At 44.8% G+C, this 27,955-nt stretch overlaps 1 protein-coding gene across 3 annotated transcripts in view; it reads right to left on the bottom strand.

Annotated features, from left to right (window-relative positions):
• Positions 1–27,955, bottom strand: part of LOC118214684 (sn1-specific diacylglycerol lipase alpha-like) — a 53,778-nt gene that overhangs the window by 3,707 nt on the left and 22,116 nt on the right. For 2 of the 3 annotated variants that reach the window (XM_035394816.1, XM_035394815.1), the window contains exons 2-18: positions 27,385–27,486; positions 27,082–27,293; positions 26,708–26,809; positions 24,017–24,155; positions 22,838–22,925; positions 20,929–21,243; positions 19,616–19,693; positions 19,056–19,180; positions 17,697–17,847; positions 17,111–17,194; positions 15,769–15,846; positions 14,502–14,582; positions 13,423–13,565; positions 11,665–11,733; positions 9,353–9,425; positions 8,433–8,638; positions 8,163–8,289 (exon numbers count right to left, since the gene is read on the bottom strand). In XM_035394816.1, coding sequence (XP_035250707.1) covers positions 8,163–8,289; positions 8,433–8,638; positions 9,353–9,425; positions 11,665–11,733; positions 13,423–13,565; positions 14,502–14,582; positions 15,769–15,846; positions 17,111–17,194; positions 17,697–17,847; positions 19,056–19,180; positions 19,616–19,693; positions 20,929–21,243; positions 22,838–22,925; positions 24,017–24,155; positions 26,708–26,809; positions 27,082–27,293; positions 27,385–27,479 — 2,166 coding nt within the window. In that variant the 5' untranslated portion in view covers positions 27,480–27,486. The remainder of the gene's footprint in view (positions 1–8,162; positions 8,290–8,432; positions 8,639–9,352; positions 9,426–11,664; positions 11,734–13,422; positions 13,566–14,501; positions 14,583–15,768; positions 15,847–17,110; positions 17,195–17,696; positions 17,848–19,055; positions 19,181–19,615; positions 19,694–20,928; positions 21,244–22,837; positions 22,926–24,016; positions 24,156–26,707; positions 26,810–27,081; positions 27,294–27,384; positions 27,487–27,955) is intronic. The other variant, XM_035394817.1, reaches the window with a different exon arrangement.

Raw genomic sequence — 27,955 nt, 5'->3', positions numbered from 1 at the left:
CTATACATTCAGGAGAGAGCAGACATGCACCTGCTGTCTGCTGGCAGAACCGCCACCTCATGCGCTGCTCGAGGGAGCATGCTGCTGCCACCAGGCCGACCAGCAGGGGTCACTGGTGAGCGGTGAGACATGGCCATTCCTCCTTGGAGGTCGGAACATGCAGTGTGCAATATTTAACATGCTACCCGCATTCATTGGCTATTTTAATCTCTCTGGGTGTGTGGTATGCCTGGTCATGTGTTGTAATGGTTATTTAAGGAATGTGATTGGACATAATAAAGGATTGTGTGTCTGTAGCAACCATAACATGCGGAAGGAAGTGCCGTGTTATTGGCAACCTGCTCAAAATGGGTCAAAGTCACAAATAACAACCAGTCCTCATTTATATTCATGTTTGGGCGAAAACAAGGTAACAATGGAAATCACAATTAAAAAGGTCCGGAAAATAATGTGCAAAGATGGTTTACCTGTATAAAACTGACGCAACCAGAAGTTAACAGCCGTAATATAAAAACGACTTCAGCAAGCGGGACCGAGAGAGGACTTTTAATGTGACAACTTTGCTCGTCCAGCCGCCTGACACACTAAACCTGGCCGGCTCAGCCGTTTCCATGGCACCCGCTTTGCCAGGCGCGACCGAGGCCGGCGGCTCCTCGTCAGGCGGAACTCAGGTGCGCGATATCTGCTCGCCATCGTCCACGATAGAGCGATGCACTTCTCCTCTCGGAGTCAAAGAGTCTGCTGGTTTTTGCCTTCGCCTTTAAATCATCGATGGACTTTGGCCCAAGAAACCAGGTGGGGGGGGGAGTTATTCGATTAAAGCAATTGATCACACAGTGAAGTGCTGAGCAGTAGTGAACGCATCCACACCCAATGGCTTTCCAAGTCCAAAAATGAATGTCAGTTTCTACGCTACGAAATAATTCACTTTCATTTTAATTTGCCCCCTGGCATCTTGCCATCTTCCCATCCATTGGCAGGCCTTATTACTTGGCGTATAACTCCTTGCTATGCTTCATTACACCACCCCCCCCCCCCCCCCCCCCCCCCCACCCACCCACCCACCCATAGTCTTAACTTTGTGTGTGACTGATATCCGTGGTTGTTTACAGTTTCCTGTTTCCAGGCGGGCAGCTAGGTCTGTGCAATGCATGATTCAGTTGGAATATTCTTTGGGGCAGTGTTCATTTTGAATCGGTTCTGCCTAGTAACAGTTATGGAGTTTTATGAACTGCAAAACAGGTGGAGCTGTTATGTGCTAAAATCCCTTGCCATGAAGTAAAAGAAAGCCTTTTGGCTGGCTCAAATAAGTAGATGGTGCTCACGTTCCATGAAGTAGTCTTTTCATTAATTATAACCAGCCAAAACCATTTTTATGGGTTTGATTGCATAATTCATGAGTTTCCATCTCAGGATCTTAAAGTGTTTTACAGTGAAGGAGGAAAACTCACCAGCAATGTGCAATACCACCTGATGCAGTGATACAGGACAGTGACTTTGCACCAAATGAACAACCACACATCAGCTGATGTGGAGAGACAGGGATTGTTATAATTTCATTCTTAGGTATACCTAATAAGGTATAATGACTTATGAACCTATAGCACTATGAGCTTGACCAGGTTAACATTACAGCACTATGAGCCTGACCAGGCTGCCCTTACAGTACTATGAGCCTGACCAGGTTAATCTTACAGTATTGTGAGACTGACCAGGTTAACCTTACAGTACTGTGAGACTGACCAGGTTAACCTTACAGTACTATGAGTCTGACCAGGTTAACCTTACAGTACTATGAGCCTGACCAGGTTAACCTTACAGTACTATGAGCCTGACCAGGTTAACCTTACAGTACTATGAACCTGACCAGGTTAACCTTACAGTACTATGAGCCTGACCAGGTTAACCTTACAGTACTATGAGCCTGACCAGGTTAACCTTACAGTACTATGAGCCTGACCAGGTTAACCTTACAGTACTATGAACCTGACCAGGTTAACCTTACAGTACTAAGAGTCTGACCAGGTTATGCTTTACATTTTATTCAGCAGAGGCTTTTTATCCAAAGCGACAAATAGTCTGTGCAAACCAAAGGAGCAAACAGAAAAGGGCCTTCCCCAAACTGTTGGGAAAGCATAGAATCGTCAATGTGACCGCATGTGATAGCATTAAGATTTTCTTTCACTGGAACTAAGGGGTTCAGTCAAACCGTGAAAAACAGCCCCAGACCAAGGGGTGTCCAGATGCTTTTAGTCATATAGTGTACCATTATACTCAGATACAAATTAAAGAAATTGCTGAAGTTGTTAAATTGTTACAGTTTTTCCAATTATTTTTTCCAATAAATAGAACATTCAGCCAATTCAACAGAACATTGAACTGGCTTGCGTATACATTTGGAATGGCAATAAGGCCTGTTTTTTGCTGGAGCTACTCCATGGCTGTGATTTACACCATTTCACTGTTACGTCACAGCAAAAACAATCAACACTCTCTCTACCAATCAGAATAGAGTGTTTAACCAAGCGGTGGTATCGGCCGGGATAAAACACAAGTTCCCAACGGACCCTTTTGCCAGCACCGCAGTGGCTGGGCGGTTTCCCCGCTCTCCACAAATGTACATCTCCTCGGGATAAGAGCGTCCGGCAAGCGATCGCAACGCAGTGGGCGGTCGGTCACGGATAAGGAATGGCTCTACTCACCGAGGCTCTAACAGAGCAACCAAACTGTACTGGAATGAGCTACGCTGGCACGTTTTCTGACGGAGAGGCGTTGGTGTAATGTGAACTACTGTACAAGTGTTAGACACGCATGATGGAAATTAATGAAAAGAAGGTCTGTCCATTGATTTTGCAAATGGGAGGTGCATCTGCCTTTTCCTATTTGTCGACTGCCTCTTGATCTTCCTGGTCTTCTCCTGTTAACATTACTGCCCACCAGCTGGACCCTTCTGAGTGTGTACTGAACACTGCACCTGGAGGTTCTCATGGGGAATAACTTTTTTGTCGAAATGTTTACTTGGCCCCACATATCTAAGCCTAACTCCTCCTTTGCCATGTTTCTTGCAACTTTAGTGCCTATTTCACTATGGGCTAATGGCTTACACTATTAAACTACCAGGGGTTTGAAAAAACTTAAGATAGGTACGATTTTACTCTATTTAATTACCCCTTCATCTCCATCCTACCTCCCATTTAGCAAAATGACTGGACAGACTGTCAACAAATAATTTAATTTTAATTAAAGTCAATGGAGACTATTTCAAGGAAAGTCCAGTCCAATATTATTTTTAAGTAAAAGTGCCCTTTTGTGTTATTGCAGATAGAAATTGAAAGAAAGGGTTTGTACTTTGGTTTGTTAATAAATATATGGGCAGATATTAATTGAATTCTTCTCTACCTAAAGTAAAATTAAAAAATAAACCACAGGTGGCCTAATTTTTTTGGACTGTACTGTATATGAATAGGTATAAAATCCGCTGTCCCAAACATCAGAGACACTGAATGGACAGGAAAAATAACCAGACTGACTAGTAACCAAATAACAGATGTAATTGAACACACCAACTGGCAGATATGTAGACAAGCATGTGATTTTACTGACCAACTGACACAACATAGCGACACACAGATTCAGACCAATGAGTGACATGGGTACATGCAAAAGAAGAGCGTCCGCCAACCCTGGTCCCAGAGAGCAGCAGTTTTGGGTTTTAGTCTTAACTTGTAAATCAGAAACCGATTGAGACCCGGGAAAACAGGCAAAGTGAGTTCACTGAGCAAGCGTTCTGACTGAATTATGAAACTATATCAAGCCTTTTCCATTCAGATGAGATTTTCCATTCATTTTTTTCTATGTTGAAAGCAAGTTCTTACACTGCCCTCAACATTAGGACTTCAAGGCGATCATACTCACATGCATTAAAAAAGAAAGCAAGTTACGTTAAGTAACTTGCCATTCATATTTCAACCAATCAGCAGTGTGACCGCTTACTGGGCAGCCAATCAGACGTGACCTTGAAGTGAATGTCCATGCAAAACAGGCAAGGCATGCTGGAACTCCCGCTCTTGCTTTTAGAAGAAAAAAAAACACTATACTTTTAATACTATTAATATCCTGCTTATAAATTTGAAATAAAGCGATTATTAATTGTTAACTTGTGGATTAACAAACATGTAAGAAAAAAAGCGATTACACAGGGTCAGTTCAGAGAAACGGTGGAAAAAAAATAAAAATATTCCACAGTTGTCCGGGACCAGTGACGGGGACCCCAGTTATAGACACAGATACATCGACATGAGGACAGGAAATGCACAAGTAGGCCCAAGAATTACAGCACTCACACCTCAACGCATGAAAATGACTTTTAATTCAGGAGTACAAAGACAAATGACACAAAGGCACAAAATAATTAAGGCTACTGTAAACAGTTTTCATAACACAGTGGAATGAACGTGCAGAACCTTGATAATGAAATGTTTTCACGTTGGTTAAACGATGACTCCATGCTGGCGGTAAGATGCAAGTGACACACGAGTGACTGGGTTTGGGGTGGAGGGCTGTTAGTTCGTTAAAATGAGCGCTAATAGCTTCGCCTCCCTCCGTGCAGATGGAGAGAGGGAGTGTCGAGGTGCGTTTAAAGGGAAACGCCTCCAGGGAAAAACCATCAAAATGTTGAAAACGGTAAATTGAGGATCTCCCCTGGTTCCCAGTTCAATTTGCTAGCTTCTTTTTTTTGGTTATTCACGGTTAAAATGGCAGCGGCCTTTGCTTACAAACACGCCAGAGCAATGTACCATGGGATTGCTGGCTTGCTCAACAGTTCTCATCATTTTGAGATCATGTGTTTGTACAGTGGCCGTGCCCGTTGAGTGAATAAACCAGGGTTCTGAAGTTAGCCTCAGTCTACAGAGAGAGGAAACCTGAGCCATTCGAAAGAGGAAAGCACATTTCATACAATAGATTTCCTTATAATATACGCTAAAGCTAATGAGTACCTGATTCATATCAATGCAATGTAATCTGTGTTAATCCCATGATTCCATGCATTCATAATCTCCAGCAAGAAGTGTTCAGCAGCAGCTGTGGAAGGCACGGAATGACTGTGAAGGACAGAACAGCATGCAGTCCCCGCACACTGGGATTATAGAACTTCGTGATAATCATAGATCCCAAACACTGGGATTATTATGGAACTCCGTGATAATCACAGACCCCAAACACTGGGATTAGGAGGGAGCTTTGTGAAAATCACAGACACCAAACACTGGGATTATTATGGAACTTTGTGATAATCACAGACCCCAAACACTGGGATTAGGAGGGAGCTTTGTGATAATCACAGACCCCAAACACTGGGATTACGAGGGAACTTTGTGATAATAACAGACCCCAAACATCTGGATTATGTGGAAATGTGGAAGTCACAGACTTTATAGCGTAAGATCATGATGGGAAATATGAGTGTCACAGACCATATAGGATCCCATAGGAAGCTCAGCCAAATAGGTAATGCAAGGAAAAGACAAGGTGGTGACAGTTCCAAGGCTTCAGTGGCCTTGGTTACCGCTGACCTGTACATAACAGTGTTTGGCAGTACTGTATCAGTGAGTACTGACTAGGCTGTACTTGCAACTATACAAGTCTCCTAAGTATGCCAATATGTGGTCTGAAACTGGTCCTGTTTTTGTGAACAGGCATTTCAAGCCACAGATTTGCAGCAAACAGGAACAGTTTCAGCTGTGGATATAAGGATTAGACGCAAATTAAACAATTATCAAATTGTTGGATTTTGACCATTTGAATGATTGGATTTTGACCATTTCAATCATTTTGCAAATGATTCAAATATAAAGATAAGGACAAGAGTTTCACAAACATCTCAGTTGAGTTACCTATGAGGAGAAAAGAAGGGAGGAAAAAAGAAGAGAGAGGCAGTAGAGAGATCACCTGACTGGGAGAGAAAGAGATCTGTATTAGGTATTCAGAGGTCAGGGCCATACCGATTGGGAGGGAGAGGGTGCTGTATTAGATATTCAGAGTTCAGGGCTGGACTGATTGGGAGAGAGGGGGCCGTATTAGTTATTCAGAATTCAGGGCCATAGTGATTGCAAGAGAGAGGGGGCTGTATTAGTTATTCAGAGTTCAGGGCTGGACTGATTGAGAGAGAGAGGGGGCTATATTAGTTATTCAGAGTTCAGGGCCAAACTGATTGGGAGAGAGAGGGGACTGTATTAGTTATTCAGAGTTCAGGGCTGGAGCCAGGGGGAGTGTGTCTGATTCAGAAGGGCTTGAGGAGGCTGTAGAGCACTGTGAGGGGGTGGAGGGGAGGTTTTTTGGGGAGGGTAAGTGGCTAGAGTTGGCCAGGCAACCCCCATCCTCCATCTCCCCTGGGTCTGTCTCTGTATCAAACTCATTGGCTGCCCAGCTTTGCAGAACCTGTGGAGACACCAACACACTGACTAAAACACAACAGCACACAGACTAACACAAATACACTAAAACATACTGACTAAAACACTACAGCACACAGACTAACACAAATGCACTAAAACACGCAGACTAAAACACTACAGCATACAGACTAACACAAATACACTAAAACATACTGACTAAAACACAATAGCACAGACTAACACAAATACACTAAACATACTGACTAAAACACAACAAAACATGCAGATTAAAATATATCAATACACTGACCAAAACATACCAACATACAGATGAATACAAATGTCCTGAAACACACCAAAACACTAAGTATGGGTATTGTTTAGATTTTGCTGACACCAGTGCTAAAACGATAATGGTTCAAAAGTCTAAACGGTAACGAACCAATACCTTATTTAAAATAAAGAGTAAACGATGACATTAAAGAACGTCTAAAACACGCTGAATAATACAAATGTACTAAAACACGCTGATGCATTGACTAAAACATACCAACATGCTGTTTAATAACGTATATCTGAAAATGACACCAAAATGACTAAAACCAACACACCGACCAAAAAATACCAGCACAGTGACTCAAACACATATACTAAAGTATACCTAAACAAAAACAAAAGAAAATCTAAGACATACTAACCAAATCACACACACTAGCACACTGACACCCTAAATCCCACCAGATCAAGGTTAGAGACAGGACAAATATGAATACAAACTAAAAATGAATACACTAAAACATGTAAACTAAAAACACCTTTTATGCATAAACACATCAGTACTGATTACACAAAGACACTAAAACACACCGTTGCAATAACTAACAGACACACAATCTAAAACACACAGACCAACACCAGAATCAATACACTCACACTGACTAAAACACACAAACACACCGTCTCTCATGCACATACAGCAGCAATACGGCTAAAAGACATACGTTGAATAAAACACAAGGGAACCCGTACACACATGCAGGCACTGTCACTCAAACAGACATATGAACACACACACACTTGAACACGCACATCGACATTCACCCTTTTTCCAAGTGCGCACTAGCTCACACATAAGGTACCGCTGGACTCCTATTGTATTTGGCCAGACTGACAAGCAGCCATTGTGACCACTTGTAATAGTTCCTACTCAAACACTCGTGAAACAGCACCCCCTACAGGGTACTGTATGCAATATAAGGCTGATGGAAAGCAGCTGCTGGTACAGTAGAGAATATGACAGACAGGATGGATCCTCCTGTAATGAAAGAGTCAGAGCTTCCCTGTTTGCATAAGCACCAAAGTTAGCCTCCCGACTAGACATGTCCCCAGGACGTCTGCGTATGCATGAACACACACACACAGGCTGTGCACGCATGAACAGACACACACTCTCTGCGCACGCATGAACACACACACACAGGCTGTGCACGCATGAACACACACACACAGGCTGTGCACGCATGAACACACACACACACACACTCTGCACACGGATGAACACACACACATAGGCTGTGCATGCATGAACACACACACACCCCATGCATGAACACACACACACACACATGCTGTGCACGCATCTCACACGTACTGACACACACACTCGCTATCTTTCACACATGCAATGACACACGCACACACACACTCTCTTTCTCTCACACACACACAGAAAATATCTCACACACAGACACACACACGCACACTCACCTTATTGAGGCCTTCCATCACCATATGGGGCAGGTGCTCGTTCAGCATGGCGGGGGAGATGATGACCTCGTCGAAGGCCTTGTTATCCCCCCAGAGAGCGGAGTAGGTGGGCTCCTCCTGACCACAGCTGCAGAGGGGAGAAAAGACCCCTGGAACCAAAGCAGCTCTGTGGCCTACAGCCGACCAGCAGTGTGCCACAGTGTGGAAAATCCCTGAGCCCTTCTTCACCCCCCGCCCCACCCCTCGCCCCGCTCCTCTCCCCGCCCTCACCAGCTCTCGGCGGGGTGGTTGTGCACCACGTGGATGATCTTGCCGGGGGGGTAGAGGGGGGTGGAGGAGGACAGGGCCATGCTGAGGTCACTGGGGTGCAGCCACAGGCGGGCGCTGGGGGGGGCGTCCCCTGGGGCCTGGGGGGGGTCGTCCACCGGCAGCTCCGATTTGGGGATGCACTTTGTGCCCCCCATGATGATCCTCCACTGGGACAGACAGACAGACAAGTGGAGACAGACAAACAGACAAACAGGCAGAGACAGACAGACCAGCACAGAGACAAACAGACAGACAGACAGACAGATTAGAATCGGTTTTCACTGACCAAAGATTTACACTGAGCAAAATGCCCACACTTAGCACCCACACTGATGCTACTCCTGGCTGTGATCTTAACTGAGCAGAACAACAGAATCAATTCGACCTCTGTGGTCACCGTTCGGTGGCTCGCTACATAACTGGCATGACCCCTCTGTGTGCGGGTCACCAATTTACTTTGAGCGAAGAGAGAAAACAGTCAACAATTATCTCAGGTCAAATGCACTGAAAGAATGGCAAGCTCTTAGCCGTTCAGCCTGTGTACAATTTCAGCATTCATGAGCTGAGTTCATACCAGCAAACTCATAATGGTTATTAGTGCTCCAGGGGTCAGTCACAGTGTTGTGTTCCAGAGTCAGTCACAGAGTGTTGTGTGTCAGGGTCAGTCACAGAGTGTTGTGTGTCAGGGTCAGTCACAGAGTGTTGTGTGTCAGGGTCAGTCACAGAGTGTTGTGTGTCAGGGTCAGTCACAGAGCGTTGTGTGTCAGGGTCAGTCACAGAGTGTTGTGTGTCAGGGTGAGTCACAGAGTGTTGTGTGTCAAAGTCACTCACAGAGTGTTGTGTGTCAGGGTCAGTCACAGAGTGTTGTGTTTCAGACTCACCTTTGGCTTGTTGCTCTTCTGTAAAACCTCCAGTAGGTGGCGCCTGAAGCCTTCCAGCTGAGAGAGGCCAAGCCTGAGTGGGAAGCAACAGACAGTTCAGCCACAGCAGGGGTGCGGGGGGGGGGGTCTGCATCCGTTCAGGCAGTTAATGGCAACCTGCGCGCTTGATTACAGTCAAATCTAAAGCATTACCTGATATTTTACATACATTTATAGCTTGTGACTCACAGCCGTGAAGTGTTTTTGTGTCCCTACATGACTGGTTTTATTACGGTATAATCTACAAGTGAACCGGTGTAGGGCTATAGAATTAATGAAGCAGGAAATGCCCCACATCTAAGCAACAAAAACTCAAAATAACCTTTCACTCTACCAGGAATAAATCGCATACATTTTAATTATTGTTTATAAACCCTTTTTAAAAAAAAAAAAACTTGCATTCAACCTAATATAAGTATTTGACCTGTGTTGTTTTAATCAATGTATGTCTTTATTCTGCTTTATTTCTTTATTTTATCGACACTTTCACGGTTTAAAGTGCTTTATGAGCCAGATAAGAAAAGCACTCAACAGTCATTATTATTATTATTATTATTTAAATTATCATTCTTTATTCTTCACCATGTGTGGAAGGAAACGGCTCTGCAGAGGACTTGAGCATGTTATCATGGCAGTGAGTTTTGTTTTTAAACACAAGTCAACAGCAATGCATGCACAGCCGCCATTCCGCGCTAGTTATTTAAATAAAAATAAAAAAAACATTTTAATAAAACCGCTCAGTGGCCTGGCTGTACTTGTACCCAAGCAACACTTCAGATTTGGTGTGAACAAGCCGTCTCACTAATTTACACTAATGCAATCTCAGTAACTGTCTGGAGAATTTGGGCTGCAGCACAGGAACATAATGAGTGGGGAATGGAGGATTTGGTAGGTCGCACTGCATATATTTCTGCGATGGAACTGCAGGTACATAACCTGGAAAATCGTGAATAATAAGTATCAATGAGTCATAATAATAAGATTAAATATTGTTGCTGTTATTTAAAAAAATATATTTTTTTATCTCCAAAGACACCTTTTGAGGAAGTGAAATCCCTTTTGCTATTAGAATGTTTCAGTCAAAAAGGTGTTTTGAAAAAGCTTTATTAGTCAGAGAATCGTGACGTCCAGAGAACACAAGCTTCCTATTCATGCATCAAACTCACAAAGGGCAGAGAAGTTATTTTCAAAACCAATTCATTTGCAAATTTAGTAAGCAGATTTTGTTGAGACTTGTCTGAAATAAATAACACTTCTGTAAAAAAATAAAATAAAAGAAATTCAGGTAATTCAAAGAATCTGTCCATTCAGATAGTTTTGCTGAAATGTGATATTTTTCTAAATATTCGCTGCTCATCCTAATAAAAAAAGGTTCAACTTTGTGTGGTTTCAAAACGCCAAAAATGTATGTTTGAAATATTCAACAGCAACATCTTTTTTTCCAAATATAATCCTGTGGTTACTCATGGACATACACAGAGATTAATTTGTGCATAGTTTCATCGAGAACGACTTCTTCTACCAAAGAAAGCCAACCGTCTTTCATGAGCTTGAGCAGAGGTGACGTGACTTTGGTGGAATGCGACTCTTTCTTGTAGTTTCAACACAGCAACTTGTAGGCAATGTACTTTATTAAAGCACAAAACAGCGTCGAAATTCACGGTCGAGATATTAATGGGTGTAAATTAAGTCATATAACAAAACGCGAAACTCCCTTATGGCTTATGTTAACTACATACCTTATTTTCTGGATAAATCTACAACTATGGGGGGAAAAAAACATTGGAAATCTGCAGAGGGATACCATGGCTCAAAAATGCTAACTCACTTCTGGGATTAAGGACTACAGCTGTAACACTCTGTACCACGTTTTGGTTGAGACTTGGTGCGCATATAGACAATTGGCGTATTTAAGAGGAAACGTAGCTCTCAATGAAACTGAGCAAATTAAGCTCTGTGGGCGTTCGTGAGCAACGGCGAGATTATATTTGGAGACGTTGCCGTTGTATTGCGAATATCTAGAAAACTCATCACATTTCAGAAAAACTATCCGGATGGACAGATACTACTACTCTGGGTAGGTGGAAGCACACTTAACTTCATTTTTGGGTGAACTGCCCCTTTAAATATTGGCCCTGACAACAATGATTACAATGATTCTATTACTCATAATAGAATGATTCCATTACTCATAATAGAATGATTCTATTACTCATAATAGAATGATTCTATTACTCATACTGTAGACTACAGACAGGCAGCTAACAACGCACCTGGGGACCAGGTCCTTCCCCAAAACCACAGCAGTGACAAACTCTTTGGAGATCTCCATTGCATCCTCACTGGAAGGGAGGGAGGGGGGTGAGAGAGAGATAGAGAGAGAGAGAGAGAGAGAGAGAGGGGGGGTGGGGGGAGATAGATTTTGAAAAATTTTATGTCCCATTTATTTAAACATTGCAAAAAAAGTGTTTACAGAAACAAATAACCCTGAATCCATAACAATGTTCATAAAAGAAACTAAAAAGTGTGGAGAGAGCGACTGAAAAAAATAAAAAGCAAAAAGCATACAAGAACAGAAAGGAAAGAAGCCACAGGAGAGTGCGGGCGGAAGGCCAGAGAGAAAGAGAGTAGAGAGCACAGAGAAACAGGGAGGGAGAGAAAGGGGAACAAACACAGAGGGAGAAAGAAAGGGAAAATGACACGGAAAGAACCGGAAAGATAAAGAGAGCGTTGGATTTAGTGTGGACTCGGGTCTAATATTTCTCTCTCAGACCCCTTGTGCTTCCTCAGGGGTCATGCACAGAAAGTGTTATCAGCCACGGAGGTGAAAAAAAAAAAAGAACACATAATCCAGATTACTGAAAACTCAAGATAACAAACACCAGTGAATATGACAGGTGCATGACAAGAGCCCCCAGCCCTGCCACAGGATGGCCTAATCCTCACATTGGAACAGTTTTACCTCCAGTACTCCAAGATCTGCCACCGTTATTCAGTTTTCCGCCGTGGTCTGAAGACGCATCTCTTCAGACCGTACCTAGATTAACTCTATCACTACTCTACAGAGCACTCCCAATCTAGGATCGCTCTTATCACGTGAATCCTTAATCTTAATCCTCTAGCACTTTCATGTCACACTTGTATCTTCACCCAGCACTTATATTGCATTTGTATCGTTATCTTGATGCAGGTAGATCATACTGTATCTTATCTTCATGTTCATGCCTCGTTCTAGTTTGACTTGTCATAACTTTCTGAAATAGTCTGGGCTCAATGTGTGAGCTGGACTTGATGCTCACGGGTACGGATAACATATACATAACGAGTACTGAATCTTATTACGGATAACACATACATAACGAGTACTGAATCTTATTACGGATAACATGTACATAACGAGTACTGAATCTTATTGGACCTGTGTTCTGTTTTTGTCCCACTGACCTTCGGTACGCACTTATTGCACGTCGCTTTGGATGAAAGCTTCTGCCTAATGAATGCAAAGTAATATAAACGTAACTTCATATCAACGGATAGACCAACTGCCACAAAACTGCCATTAGCAAACAAAATGGGGATGTAGTGTGAAATATGGTATGTCATGCTTAGGGGGTATCTAAATTGTGAAGGAAAACAGAACGTTAAAAAAAATAAAAATAAAACAGCTCCCAAAGGCCAAATAAGATTGTATTTGTGAGTTTGTCGTTCTGTGAAATCACTGGTTAACTATGAGCATACCACATTTGATGAACTGTGACACAGTGCACTGTTCTGTTGGGGGAGACCACATCTGTGTCACATGACCCTGCCGAATGCACTGGTAATAGATTACCTCTGTACGAACACAATATTAGATTCTCCTTTTTAATTTTAAGCTCTTCCTGAATGTCTGGCTACTAGAAAGCACTTTCATTTATTTGTTCATAATATATTCATTGTGAGATTAATTTTACTGTAAAAGTGTTGAAAATCTCCTTTTAATTTTTTTTCCATTAGATTTGCTAAAAAACAAACACAGCTTCCTGTCTCACCTGAGCAGGCCACCAGGGGGCGAGTAGGAGTAGCAGTGCAGTGTGGGATACTGGGGGCGGAGCAGGAAGGAAAGGATGGCAGCTGTGCCCGCCCCCAATGAGTGCCCCACGATCACCAGCCCGTAGTGCATAGTGCCCTTTCCCTGAAATACAGGAACAGACACAAGTCAGTGACCTTTCCCTGAAACACACCTACAGACACAAGTCAGTGACCTTTCCCTGAAACACACCAACAGACACAAGTCAGTACCCCTTTCCCTGAAATACACCAACAGACCCAAGTCAGTAACCTTTCCCTGAAACAGACCAACAGACACAAGTCAGTGCCCCTTTCCCTGAAATATACCAACAGACCCAAGTCAGTAACCTTTCCCTGAAACAGACCAACAGACACAAGTCAGTACTGTTTCCCTGAAATACACTAACAGACAAGTCAGTACTTTTTCCCTGAAAAACACCAAGAGACAAGTCAGTACTCTTTCCCTGAAACACATCAACAGAGAAGTCAGTACTCTTTCCCTGAAATACACCAACAGACAAGTCAGTACTCTTTCCCTGACATACACCAACAGACAAGTCAGTACTGTTTCCCTGACATACACCAACAGACAAGTCAGTACAGTTTCCCTGAAATACACCAAAAGACAAGTCAGTACCAACAACGTTACAAACCCAGAGACATTCACTGAAATGCACTCACATTACAAGCACTACGAACCCAGACACATTCACTGAAATGCATGCACAGTTCAAGCATCACAAACCCCAGACACATTCACTGAAATGCACTCAAATTACAAGCATTACAAACCCCAGACACATTCACTAAAATGCACGCACATAACAAGCTTTACAAACCCCAGACACATTCACTGAAATGCACTCACATTGCAAGCATTACAAACCCAGACACATTCACTGAAATGCACTCACATTACAAGCATGACAAACCCCAGACACATTCACTGAAAAGCACTCACATTACAAGCATTACAAACCCAGACACATTCACTGAAATGCACTCACATTACAAGCATTACAAACCCCAGACACATTCACTGAAATGCATGCTCTCATACCAGGTCTCTGCCAAACGCTTGTGACAGAATCATATTCTGCTCCAGTTTCTTCTTAATGTACTCTGCAGAGAAAACCATACCCTGTGAGAGAGAGAGAGAGACAGAGATCTCAAAGGACTGAAATGGTTATTACTATTACTGTTATTGTCGTTTTTGCTTGTGACTAATTAATAAAATTGTCATTATTGATGTATTTCTTGTACTCAAAAAATAAATAAAAAATGTCTTATGGAAATGATTGCTTTGGTAATAGTGTACCGATGTGTGGTCATGCCAAAAAAGAATATTTTATTTTTTATTTTTTTTTTAATGGAGAGAGAGGGAAGGAGAGGGAGACAGAGCAAGACAGCGAGAGAGTTCGAGAAATAGAGAGGGAAAGAGGGAGAGAGAGAGATTACCTAACCGTGGTCAAAAATAGAAAACTTTGAAAAAATCCTGGCAATGTACAGGCTCAGTGAGCACAGTTTGGGCACCGGCCGGTACAGGCAGACACAGCTTCCCAAAGCTGTGCTCAGACTTCCTATTAAATGGTGCAAAATAATAAGATCAGCAAGAATGAGAAGAACAAGAAATGTTCTGCAATAAAATTACACAGGCTTTATTTTTATCTAATTTTTTAAAACTAAATTTCCTAAACCATCCTGACGAAGAGAAACTTCCCTAAGGGAGGAACACAGATGTGTGACTATTTTATTTTAACTGTAATTGTAATTGTATTTGTAGTAATTGGTGTTCATGTTGTACTTTTACTTATACTGTTATACTGCTTGTTTGTTTGATATATATTTCTTGTTTGCTTTGGCAATATGTACTATGTGTGTTTCATGCCAATAAAGTATATGCAATAATATGCATAATATGCATTGGACTGAGAGAGTGAGAGAGAGACAAGGGGAGAGAGAGAGAGAGTCGGGGGGGGGGTGCAGTGAGGGAGTTTTTGGGGCCCACCTTCTGGCTGGGGAGGGGGGGGGGGGCGTGCCGACAGTGAGGGAGTTTTTGGGGCCCACCTTGTGGCGGGGGAGGGGGGGGGGGGGTGCAGACAGTGAGGGAGTTTTTGGGGCCCACCTTCTGGCTGGGGAGGGGGGGGAGAGAGGGGGGGGTGCAGACAGTGAGGGAGTTTTTGGGGCCCACCTTCTGGCTGGGGAGGGGGGAGGGGAGAGGGGGGGTGCAGACAGTGAGGGAGTTTTTGGGGCCCACCTTCTGGCTGGGGAGGGGGGGGGGGAGAGAGAGGGGGGGGTGCAGACAGTGAGGGAGTTTTGGGGCCCACCTTGTGGCCCAGCCAGGTGCCTTGGGGCTCGTCCACAGGCAAACGCTCCGCGTCTCCCGTCAAGTCAGTCAGGGCATCCTGAGAGAAACCGCACTTCTGTTAGCAACACTTCCCCAGGAAGAGAAACCGCACATCTGTCAGCAACACTTCCCCAGGAAGAGAAACCGCACTTCTGTTAGCAACACTTCCCCAGGAAGAGAAACCGCACTTCTGTTAGCAACACTTCCCCAGGAAGAGAAACCGCACATCTGTTATGACACTTCCCCAGGAAGAGAAACCGCACATCTGTTACGACACTTCCCCAGGAAGAGAAACCGCACATCTGTTACGACACTTCCCCAGGAAGAGAAACCGCACTTCTGTTAGTGACACTTCCCCATGAAGAGAAACCGCACATCTGTTACGACACTTCCCCACACAGAGAAACCGCACATCTGTTACCAACACTTCACCACAAAGAGAAACTGCACATCAGTTAGCAACACTTCCCCAGAAAGAGAAACCACACATCTGTTACCAATACTTCCCCATAGACACTGACCACACATCTAAAACACATCCCCATAGACAGAAACTACACACTGCCAGAGAGAAAAAAACATCTCCACTCTACTGGGTGTTCATCAGCAGCAAGGTTGTATAGCTTCCATGAGATCATGTGATATGTTCCTTCCGTCCGCATGGGGTATAATCAAAAAAATTAAAACAAAAAGAAAGGCAACACACCGCATGACAACGATGGTAGTTAGCAAAAATTATCGCTGCGTTATGTTGCCCCGTCTGAATTCCAAAATTGAAACTATTCTACAGGAGAAGGGGTGGGCCCTACTCATTTATCAGTTACCTAATATTTGTATATTGTTGGGTGTTTGCATTCTTGGGTCCAACCCCTGTAAGTTAGTAACACGTGACCAGAGAGATACCCACATGTGCATCACATTATTATACTAATGTTTAGTATATAAGTGTATATATATATATAAGTATATATTTAAGTATATACTTCAGTACTTATAAGTATATAAGTATACATTAGTGACATCAGTCTTTGGACGACATTTACATCTCAATGCGACAGTGAGTCTCCCTGACTTTATCATGAAGCGAGTCCACAGCCACAGACTCTCCTTACAGCTCTGCTTCTGAATTCAGCTTCCGTAAACGATTGATTAAAAACAAACGATAAATAATGAAAGAGCGCGTCGCCTCCACGGCGCGTTTACGCTGCGTCGTCCTACGAGGCCTAGCGTAAGCCTAGCGGTTCGGCCGACGCTGACGAGCTTGTTTTAAAGCCGCCACGGTCCCGATATTAGCGAGGTTGCCGGCGTGGTCCCAGGCTTACTTTGGGCGACAGGGTTCCCCGGATGCTGATGATCACCTTCTTCTTGTCGTGATCCACCGCCACGAAGAAGGGGGTCTCGTAAACCTGGCGAACGGAGCGGGAGGTCAAACACGGGGGCCGTGCACAGAAAGGGACAGAGCTGAACACACCAAACACACGCCACACTTAGTACTGCGTCTCAGAAAATACTTCATTCCTAACTGTTACAATGCTTTTTATTTATTTTTCAAAGGCTTTTTTTCCCCTTTTTTCTCTCCGGTTTGGAATGCCCAGGCCCTCTTTAAGGGATTAAATAGTCTCAGCTGATCCGTCGATTTTCGTGTTTCAGAGTTCGCCGATATTGAATGTGAGATCTTTGATGAATGACTGTGCACAGTAGAGCGAAAACCTATGTGTGATTGACAAGCAGTTCAGCCAATAAGAGATGGGAGAGTGGATTGTGGAATTTTAAACAGTTTTCCTCCACCAAAAAACATAATCTATGAGTCTGTCATAATTGGAGATGGTGAGCTCTGTAACACTTGCTCTTCTCTGCTCATTCCTGGCTTTCCAGATCCTTCTGTCCCCCCCCCACTCCCCCACTCACATCATCATGACAGGAAGTGTAGACGATGTGGACGTGCTTCAGGTCCTGGTCCAGGAAGTGCCTGCGGATGGCCAGCAGGTTACAGCCACAGCAGTTATCCTCCTCCACCGTCACGGACTGGGAGAGCTGAGAGCCTGAGACCGACACACAGCTGCCAGAGACATACAGACACACAGCTCAGATACACAGACCCTGATACAGACACACAGCTCAGATACACAGACCCTGATACAGACACACAGCTCAGATACACAGACCCTGATACTGACACACAGCTCAGATACACACACCCTGATACAGACACACAGCTCAGACACATACACCCTGATACAGACACACAGCTCAGACACACACACCCTGATACAGACACACAGCTCAGATACACAGACCCTGATACTGACACACACACCCTGATACAGACACACAGCTCAGATACACACACACCCTGATACAGACACACAGCTCAGATACACAGACCCTGATACTGACACACACACCCTGATACAGAGACACAGCTCAGACACACACACCCTGATACAAACACACAGCTCAGATACACAGACCCTGATACTGACACACACACCCTGATACAGACACACAGCTCAGACACACACACCCTGATACAGGCACACAGCTCAGATACACAGACCCTGATACTGACACACACACCCTGATACAGACACACAGCTCAGATACACAGACCCTGATACTGACACACACACCCTGATACAGACACACAGCTCAGACAAACACACACCCTGATACAGACACAGCTCTGATACACAGACCCTGATACTGACACACACACCCTGATACTGACACAAACCCTGATACTGACACACACACCCTGATACAGACACACAGCTCAGACAAACACACACCCTGATACAGACACAGCTCTGATACACAGACCCTGATACTGACACAAACCCTGATACTGACACACATACTGACACACACCCTGATACTGACACACATACTGACACACACACCCTGATACTGACACACAGCTCAGACACACACAAACCCTGATACAGACACACGGCTCAGATACACAGACCCTAATACTGACACACACCCTGATACTGACACACACACCCTAATACTGACACAAACCCTGATACTGACACACACCCTGATAGCACTGTCAGTGATTAGTGTGAGGGAAATCAGTGGGTTAGTGATCAGTGTGAGGATGAGTTCAGTATGTCAGTGATCAGAGTGAGGGAGAGATCAATGTGTCAGTGATCAGTGTGTAAGTGGTCAGTGTGAGGGGTGTCAGTGATCAATGAGGGAGAGAGCACTGCGGCAGTGGTCAGTGGCCAGTGTTTCAGTGATCAGTGTGAGGGAAAGACTCACGGACAGGAGCTAGCCAGGTGACAGAGCCCACAGCCAGGCTTCCTCAGGAGGTACATGGGCCAGCCGTACGCTGCCAGAGCAAACAGCATGTAGTAGCACACGTCCTTATACATGGCCATCTCAGCCTGGAGGAGAGGAGAGACACCATCACACACATACACACGGTACTGCACGCGCACACGCGCACACGCACACACTCACAGCACTGCACGCACACACACTCACTCACAGCACACACGCGCACACACACATAGCACTGCACGCACACACACACTCACTCACACAGCGCACACACACATAGCACTGCACGCACATACACACAACACTGCACGCGCACACGCACACACACACACAACACGTACACACACAGCACTGCACGCACACACACACACACACACACTCACACAGCACACACGCGCGCACACACACATAGCACTGCACGCACACACACAGCACTGCACGCACACACACACACACACAACACACTCTCTCACACACACGCACGCACACACAAAACGGCACTGCACACATACACACACACACACACAGGCTGGACTCACAGAATTCTTCAGGTCCAGGTACATGGTGTTACGGGTGACTGGCATTCCAGACAAAAAGGCTAGAATGTCATTGTTGGCCTGTAAAAGAACAACACATTTGTTGATACCTCGTTTCACCGTTTTCCATCCTTTCTTCTGTTTCCATCACCATCTGTCCTCTTCCCCTTCTGTTAAGGAACTGTTCATGTTTCCTTTTATTGCCAGAACCTGGCTCTGACAGTACAGTAGAGAAGCAGGCCGTGCCACAGCGCCTGTACTGAGAGTGAATTAAAACTGAGCAAGCTCAGCCGTCTTTGTCTTTGGGCACAAAGAGGTTGTCCACATGATCTTTATAAATGCCCTTCCCACTCAACATTTCCCCCCCATAACCCTGTGGACTCCACAACCCGAGAGCTTGCTCACAGCCTACTGTGACGCAAGGAGCATTGATGACAAAAGACAGCAAAAAGTACGGTCTGTCTTGTGCTTCCAATCACAAAAACATCACTAATTATATCAGTTGAAAGATCAAAAAGAAAGAACACACGGTAATGTGCATCTCTTTCAGACAAACGTGGCCAAGAAAAGCCCCAGGTTCAGAGGACAGGCAGGCTGTTCTCTGAGTTTAAAGTTGGTGAGCGATGGCTTTTGTGGTGTCATACAAGACATGTCATCAGTAAGGGAACGTTGAAAAGGAGCAGTGTCTGTCAGCTGCTCACCTAGCTCAGCTTGAACTGTTTTCTTACACTGTCAATGAAAAAAAATGTGAGGGAGAAATCAGTATGTAGTGTAGGTGATCAGCCTGAATGGGATATCAGTGTGGAAGCGATCAGTTTGCATGGAAGATCAGTTTGACAGTGATCAGTCAGAATGGGTGGGACATCAGTCTGTCAGTGACTATGCATATATCAGTTTGAATACGAAATCCGAGAGTGGTCAGTTTGAAAGGGAGATCAGTAAGTAATCAGTTTGAATGGGAGATCAGTGTGTCAGTGATCAGTGTGAGGGGGAGATCAGTGTGTCAGTGATCAGTGTGAGGGGGGGGTCAGTGTGTAAGTGATCAGTGTGAGGGGGGAGATCAGTGTGTCAGTGACCAGTGTGAGGCGGAGATCAGTGTGTCAGTGATCAGTGTGAGGCAGAGATCAGTGTGTCAGTGATCAGTGTGAGGCGGAGATCAGTGTGTCAGTGATCAGTGTGAGGCGGAGATTAGTGTGTCAGTGACCAGTGTGAGGCGGAGATTAGTGTGTCAGTGATCAGTGTGAGGCGGAGATTAGTGTGTCAGTGACCAGTGTGAGTAAATGGGAAGAGGCATTAAAAAGCGTGATGTATCTTACACGAGCAGGTGGCGCCGTTATGACTCCGTTATGCCACTCCGTCGGAAACTCGCTGCCCGCGGAGAAAACGTGGCGACTTTCGACGTGCGCCCGATGAGCTTTGGACGCGGAGGCACCGCCGCTTGAGCCGATTTGCTGCCATTTCCTCCCTCCCTCTTTTGCTGCGTTGTTCTTTCTCACCTGATCCAAAATGGTTGACCGCTTGGCCCTCTGCCTCTGCCTCAACAGAACCAGGCCCGCGATGATGTCACTGGGCACAATGTCCAGGTCCCTGAAGAACTCCGCAAAAAGCATGGCTACCTCAGCGTAGGCATCCTGACAGGGGGGCGGGCGGGTGAGGAAAGGGGGCGGGATTTTAGAATGTCACACGGGTTCTTAGAAAAGGATAATCACAACAGAGCAACTGTTCTTGGGTCAATAGAGCAGTGCCTTGGGCTTGTGGCTGCCACCGCTTGTCAATGGAACGATTCCTCTGGTTTGGAACTGCATCCTAACAATGCAGGTGCCGACTATAACCACAAGGCTGTACGGTCTATGAGCCAGACCTGGTTAACCTTACAGTACTATGAGCCCAACCAGATTAGCCTTACCGTCCGAAGATAGCAAGACTCATGCACCATTATTAACTTAGTTTAGTTTATTTTCATAATTTAGGTATAAATAGAGCCTTATGAAAGAAAAAAAATCTACACAAATTCAAAATGATGTTGTTATCCTTTAGTTTGTGAACAAAATCATAAAATAATCATACGTTTCACTATGAATCAACTGTTTTGACTCATGAAACTCCCTTTGGCATCCTTTTAAAGTGGGAATTAGCATATTTTCATCAGTATAGGGAGTGGCCATCTTGGGGTGAAAAAACCTATCCAAAACTGCTAAGAAAATGAATAACAAGCTTTATGTCCGTTAAAAAGCATTTAAATTTGTCCATTTTCCACCAGAGCCCTGTCAGCCAGCACAGTCACTCAAAATATGCATTTATAGGGATAACGATAAAATGCTGCGTAGCTGGACTCCACAGTATTTAATCTTCGGTTGCATGCCCTAGGATGAAATTTCTCTATAGTGTGTTTCACAAACTTTTTACAAAACCTATTTAAAATCAGTACAAGGGGAAATTTTGCATTAATCTAACACATATCAGAACACATAAAATTTGAATACGTGCGATATAAACATATATTTGCCAAATAGTGCAGTTTAGTAAATTAAAGCACAAGTTGGTCTGACCAATCGAAATTCCTGGGAAGTCGATATGAGAGATTTATTTTTAAGGGCATACGTTAGCCTTTTGTGGCATAATGTGGCTCTAAGTGGGTAATTCATGTCACAATAGACTTAAAAAAGTCTAATTAAGAACAATTAGTGTCAAATTATGAACAGTTAGCAGCTCTTTACAATACAGAGCTAGAGCTTGTTGCTATGGTTGGAACAAAAGCCAGCATAAACAGTGGGTACTCTGGACCAGGGTTGAGAAACACTGCTGAAGGCTACCACCATGTGTGGCGGTGTGCTGTGATTGGAGACTGTGTTGCCTAGGTCACCCAGTATAAAGCATGCCGCCACCAGCGCTACGAGCCTGACACGCCTAGATGAGATCAGACCACCCAACCTCAGGAGATTTACTATTAAACAAAAGGGGCAGTTACTTCTGGTGACTCAAGATCTCGTATAGGTGGGGCTCCAAATGAACACAAAAATTCAATCCAAGAGCACTACTAACCTATCACATAAAACCGTCTAAAACTTGCTACAACCAATCACATTGTGGAATAAACAATCTAACTTCTCAATTCAGACGCTTTAGAGATAAAGGCTGATAGCCTGGTTATCTAAATACGGCATATTTGAGTGCGTGCCTAGGTAGTGCAGTCCTGTATGTGTTCCAGCAGAGGGCGACACTCACAGACTGGGAGTCCTGAGCTCTGGTGCAGCACATGATTAGCTTGAGCCTCCTGGTCCAGCTGCTGGCCTGGCCTTCCTCTAACCTGTGTCTGACAGAGCGAGACCAGGGAGATCCTCATTATAATGCACACGTGGTGAGGCTGAGTGTGTAGGTGCATTTACACCTGAGTACACAGGTGTGACTGTACCTGAGAGTACAGGTGTACAGGTGAGGCTGAACACAAGGGCACAGGTGTACAGGTGAGGTTATATCTGAGTGTACAGGTGTGCCGGTGCACAGGTGAGGCTGTAACTGAGCATACAGGAGAGGCTGCAACTGAGTGTACAGGTATGCAGGTGAGGCTGAACTTGAGTGTACAGGTGTGCAGGTGAGGCTGTACCTGAGTGTACAAGTGTACAGGTACACAGGTGAGGCTGTATCTGAGTGTACAGGTGTACAGGTATGTAGGTGAGGCTGTACCTGAGTGCACAGGTGTGCAGGTGTACAGGTAAGGCTGTACCTGAGTGTACAGGTGTGCAGGTGAGGCTGTACCTGAGTGTACAGGTATGTAGGTGAGGCTGTACCTGAGTGTACAGGTGTGCAGGTGAGGCTGTACCTGAGTGTACAGGTGTGCAGGTGAGGCTGTACCCGAGTGTACAGGTGTACAGGTGCACAGGTGAGGCTGTACCCGAGTGTACAGGTGTACAGGTGCACAGGTGAGGCTCTACCTGAGTGTACAGGTGTACATGTGCACAGGTGAGGCTGTACCTGAGTGTACAGCTGTGCAGGTGAGGCTGTACCTGAGTGTACAGGTGTGCAGGTGAGGCTGTACCTGAGTGTACAGGTGTACATGTGCATAGGTGAGGCTGCACCTGAGTGTACAGGTGTACATATGCACAGGTAAGGCTGTACCTGAGTGTACAGGTGTGCAGGTGAGGCTGTACCTGAGTGTATAGGTGTACATGTGCACAGGTGAGGCTGTACCTGAGTGTACAGGTGTACATGTGCACAGGTGAGGCTGTACCTGAGTGTACAGGTGTACATGTGCACAGGTGAGGCTGTACCTGAGTGTACAGGTGTACATATGCACAGGTAAGGCTGTACCTGAGTGTACAGGTGTGCAGGTGAGGCTCTACCTGAGTGTACAGGTGTACATGTGCACAGGTAAGGCTGTACCTGAGTGTACAGGTGAGGCTGTACCTGAGTGTGTAAGTGGTTAGGGTGCGCTTGCGTCTGCGTGTGGCCTTTAGCTTGACGAAGGTGCGCCCCGTGGGGTCGAAGGTACACAGGAGGGTGATGAAGAAACTGAAGATCACCAGCCAATTACATGCCACAATTCCTGAAAAGGAGGGGTTAGGGTTGACTGACAGCTGAGCATAGCCATACAGAGACAGGAAGACTGACATAACATTTTCTATCTGTTTTTGATGTGCCACAAGTAGGAAAAATAACGTGTAAAGACATCAATAATTGCTGTGTGCATACGTGAACAACATCTAAAGACATCCAAAATTGCCGATTACAGGTGTCGACAAGTCATAGAAAGCCAAAGGCGTGCCAAGAACTGTAAAAATCCCATCTACAGGTATCAGTGAGCACTGAATTAACTAGCCATGCAAAATATGCAGACCTAGGACAAAAAATAAAAATAAAAAAACAATTTAAAAAAAAAAACAAGGAAAGATGATCCTGTTCTTGCAGCTTGCTATGTTAAAGTAACTACAAGATAACTTTAGCCTAAGATTTAGTTATGATAGGCTATAGCAGTGTTTCTCAACCCTGGTCCTGGGGACCCACTGCCCTGCATGTTTTAGATGTTTCCCTGCTCCAACACACCTGATTCAAATGAATGGGTCATTATCAGGCTTCTGCAGAGCTTGATGACGACCCATTCATTTGAATCAGGTGTGTTGGAGCAGGGAAACATCTAAAACATGCAGGGCAGTGGGTTCCCAGGACCAGGGTTGAGAAACACTGGGCTATAGGCTAATATGCTTAACAAAACATCGATCACAATGATTTTGGTGATCAGAGCAGCAGAGTGAGGTGTAGCCTACTAGGCCATATATGAGTGACTCCAGGCATGAAATTGCCACTCATACAGAATGTTGTACTCTTTCCAAAATCTGTATTCAAAACCGATTCTGTCATTGGTTGTTACACTCTGAAACGATCACTAATTAAATGTACATGCAGCAATGTCACACCTATAGCCTGTTTCACAGTGAACTGTGCGCAAGAAAATTCTGGGTTCTTAGTAAGCTTTACAAAGTAAGAGCGCTGACATTATCAGAACAGTCCATGGATGCACAAATCCGGACCTCAAATCCAAATCCGGCCCTGGTGTTCTTTTCCCCCCAGGTAAATTAACTGAACAATTACTGCCAGAGTCTTCACACCCGACCCCCAGGTAAAGCGACGGTAGAAAACCAGCATTTCTCGGCCCTCGGGGACCATGATTTGAGTAACGGGGTATAGTCTATAAGCTATATTTATCATTTCCTGTCTACAGCAGTAACAGGCCAACATTTTACAAGTAGCTACTACGATTAATTTATAAAAGTGATTCTGATTCGCTGATGTGTTTCAGCTATACAGTGAACTCTTAATGCTCCCACTGTAATTGCAATGAGAATTTATTATCCATACAGTCTGCCATCGAGACAATGTGCCAGCTCTTCCCTACATTAACCACAGGTTATGTAGGCCTACACACCAATATTCTTCTATGAGCTATTTGTGAAACATGGAGCAGTTAAATAACAGTATTTCTTTGATTAATGCTGTTGACCAATGTTCAATTTTCACGTTGAACACAAATAGTGTGCTAGGTGATAGACAAAGAATATTACAAGCATTTGACGGTAAGATTGCAAATTGTAACAGATAGGCCTAAGCATTTTTTCCAAGACAAGTTGAATGAATTCATTGAATCATATTCACGTTTTGAATTTATGTAGCTGGCATTTAATAGTGGCATAGTAAGTTACATTGGCATTCATCATTAGATGCTTAGACCTATTCATAATAAGAATCAGCTGCCCTGGTTTATGAGTCTTATGGTGAATCTTGCAGCTTATTGTTTTCTCACGCACAAGAACAAGTACAAATATTTTAAGAATAGCTTCCTGGTCTGTCGGCTATGATCATTGGTCCGTATGTAATTGTCACATGGCTCTATGTAGATGGCTCGCACCCAATGACAAGGGTCTGACAAGAGCGCATGGGGTGTACGAAAGATTGCACGCCTCATTGTAAATGCGAACACTGCCAAAACACATCGCAGGCAAGATCCAAGCCGTAGGACAAACCTTCACGCTTGTGAATTAAGAAATGGAATGCAAAAGGTTTGCTTTGGGGTGAAACATCACTTTTTACAGGAGTATCTTTGCTCTAGTCTTTACATTGGATCACATGGCGTGTCATTACTGTTCCTTCAGCTTCCTGATACACTGGCTGACCACCATCTCTAACTGAATTTGCAGGCAAGAGAAACTGAGCTGCTCATTTTCGTGTTAAGATAAACGCTGCAGTTTTTATGAACGGCTCGCTGTCACTGCCCTGATCGTATTGTGAGGACGGAGTGTAGCACAGTGGGTAGGGAACTGGGCTTGTAACCGAAAGGTTGCAGGTTCGATTCCCGGGTAAGGACACTGCCGTTGTACCCTTGAGCAAGGTACTTAACCGAAATTGCTTCAGTATATATCCAGCTGTATAAATGGATACAATGTAAAATGCTATGTTGTGTAAGTCGCTCTGGATAAGAGCGTCTGCTAAATGCCTGTAATGTAATGTAATGTAATGTATTGTATATTTCCACACGTCTCTTCTCTTGCATGTGTCTGATGACTTCAGATCGTACCCTCTCCGCGAGGCCTTCCCTCCTCTTACCGAGCGTGAGGTTCTTGGCCATGAGGTCTGAGCACGGCTGGTAAAACTGCACCAACCAGATGATTCCCACCACTGCGTAGACCAGCTCCACCAGGAGTATAGCTGCAGAGAAAGAGAGAGAGAGATAGAGAGGGAGAGAGAGCAAGAGAGAGAGAGGGAGGGAGGGAGAGAGAGAGAGAGAGAGCAAGAATGCATGATTTTATGTGTGCATGTGAGTCTTACTGAGTTGTGTGTACAGGATGTACCACATGGCATTGTGGGTCTGTGTGTGTGTGTGTGTGTGTGTGTCTCAGGAACGTGTGTGTGTGTGTGTGTGTGTGTGTGTGTCAGGTGTGTGTGTGTGTCAGGCCTGCACGTGTGCGTGTGTGTCTTACCCAGTCGTATGTACAGGACGTACTGCACGGCGTCGCGGGGCTCTGTGTAAAGGATGCTGCCTCTCATGCTCAGCCACATGATGGCGCTCTCACAGATCAGGCAGCTGACCAGGATGCCCAGGTAGCCCCGCCCGTGGTCCACCAGTGTGACCGAGCAGGACCGACCCAAACCGTACGGCAGGCTGAACACAACCATGGACAGAATCACCAGCCTGAGGGCCAGGGGAGAGAGAGAGCAGCACATTATAGACCCACACACACACACACACTCACACACGTGCACACACACACACACACACTTACCAGGCACAGTGTAGCAGGAAGAGAAAGAGGGCGGGGAGCACCAGGTCATCACTGCCCACTGACCAGCGCCGGCGAAACACCACCATGCCCGGCATCACGACCCTGAGAGACAGACCATTACTCAACCATTAGTGAATCAGCATCATGACCGTTACTCAACCAGCATCATGACCATAACTCAACCATTACTCAACCAGCACCATGACCATTACTCAACCATTACTCAACCAGCATCATGACCATTACTCAACCATTAGTGAATCAGCATCATGACGTTACTCAACCAGCATCATGACCATAACTCAACCATTACTCAACCAGCACCATGAAAATTACTCAACCATTACTCAAACAGCATCATGACCATTACTCAACCATTACTCAACCAGCATCATGACCGTTACTCAACCATTACTCAACCAGCACCATGACCATTACTCAACCATTACTCAACCAGCATCACGACCATTACTCAACCATTACTCAACCAGCATCACAACCATTACTCAATCATTACTCAACCAGCACCATGACCATTGCTCAACCAGCATCATGACCGTTACTCAATCAG

This window comes from Anguilla anguilla, chromosome 16 (assembly GCF_013347855.1).
Source record: "Anguilla anguilla isolate fAngAng1 chromosome 16, fAngAng1.pri, whole genome shotgun sequence".
Classification (NCBI taxonomy): Eukaryota; Metazoa; Chordata; class Actinopteri; order Anguilliformes; family Anguillidae; genus Anguilla; species Anguilla anguilla.
This window is presented reverse-complemented; position numbering and strand designations above follow the sequence as displayed.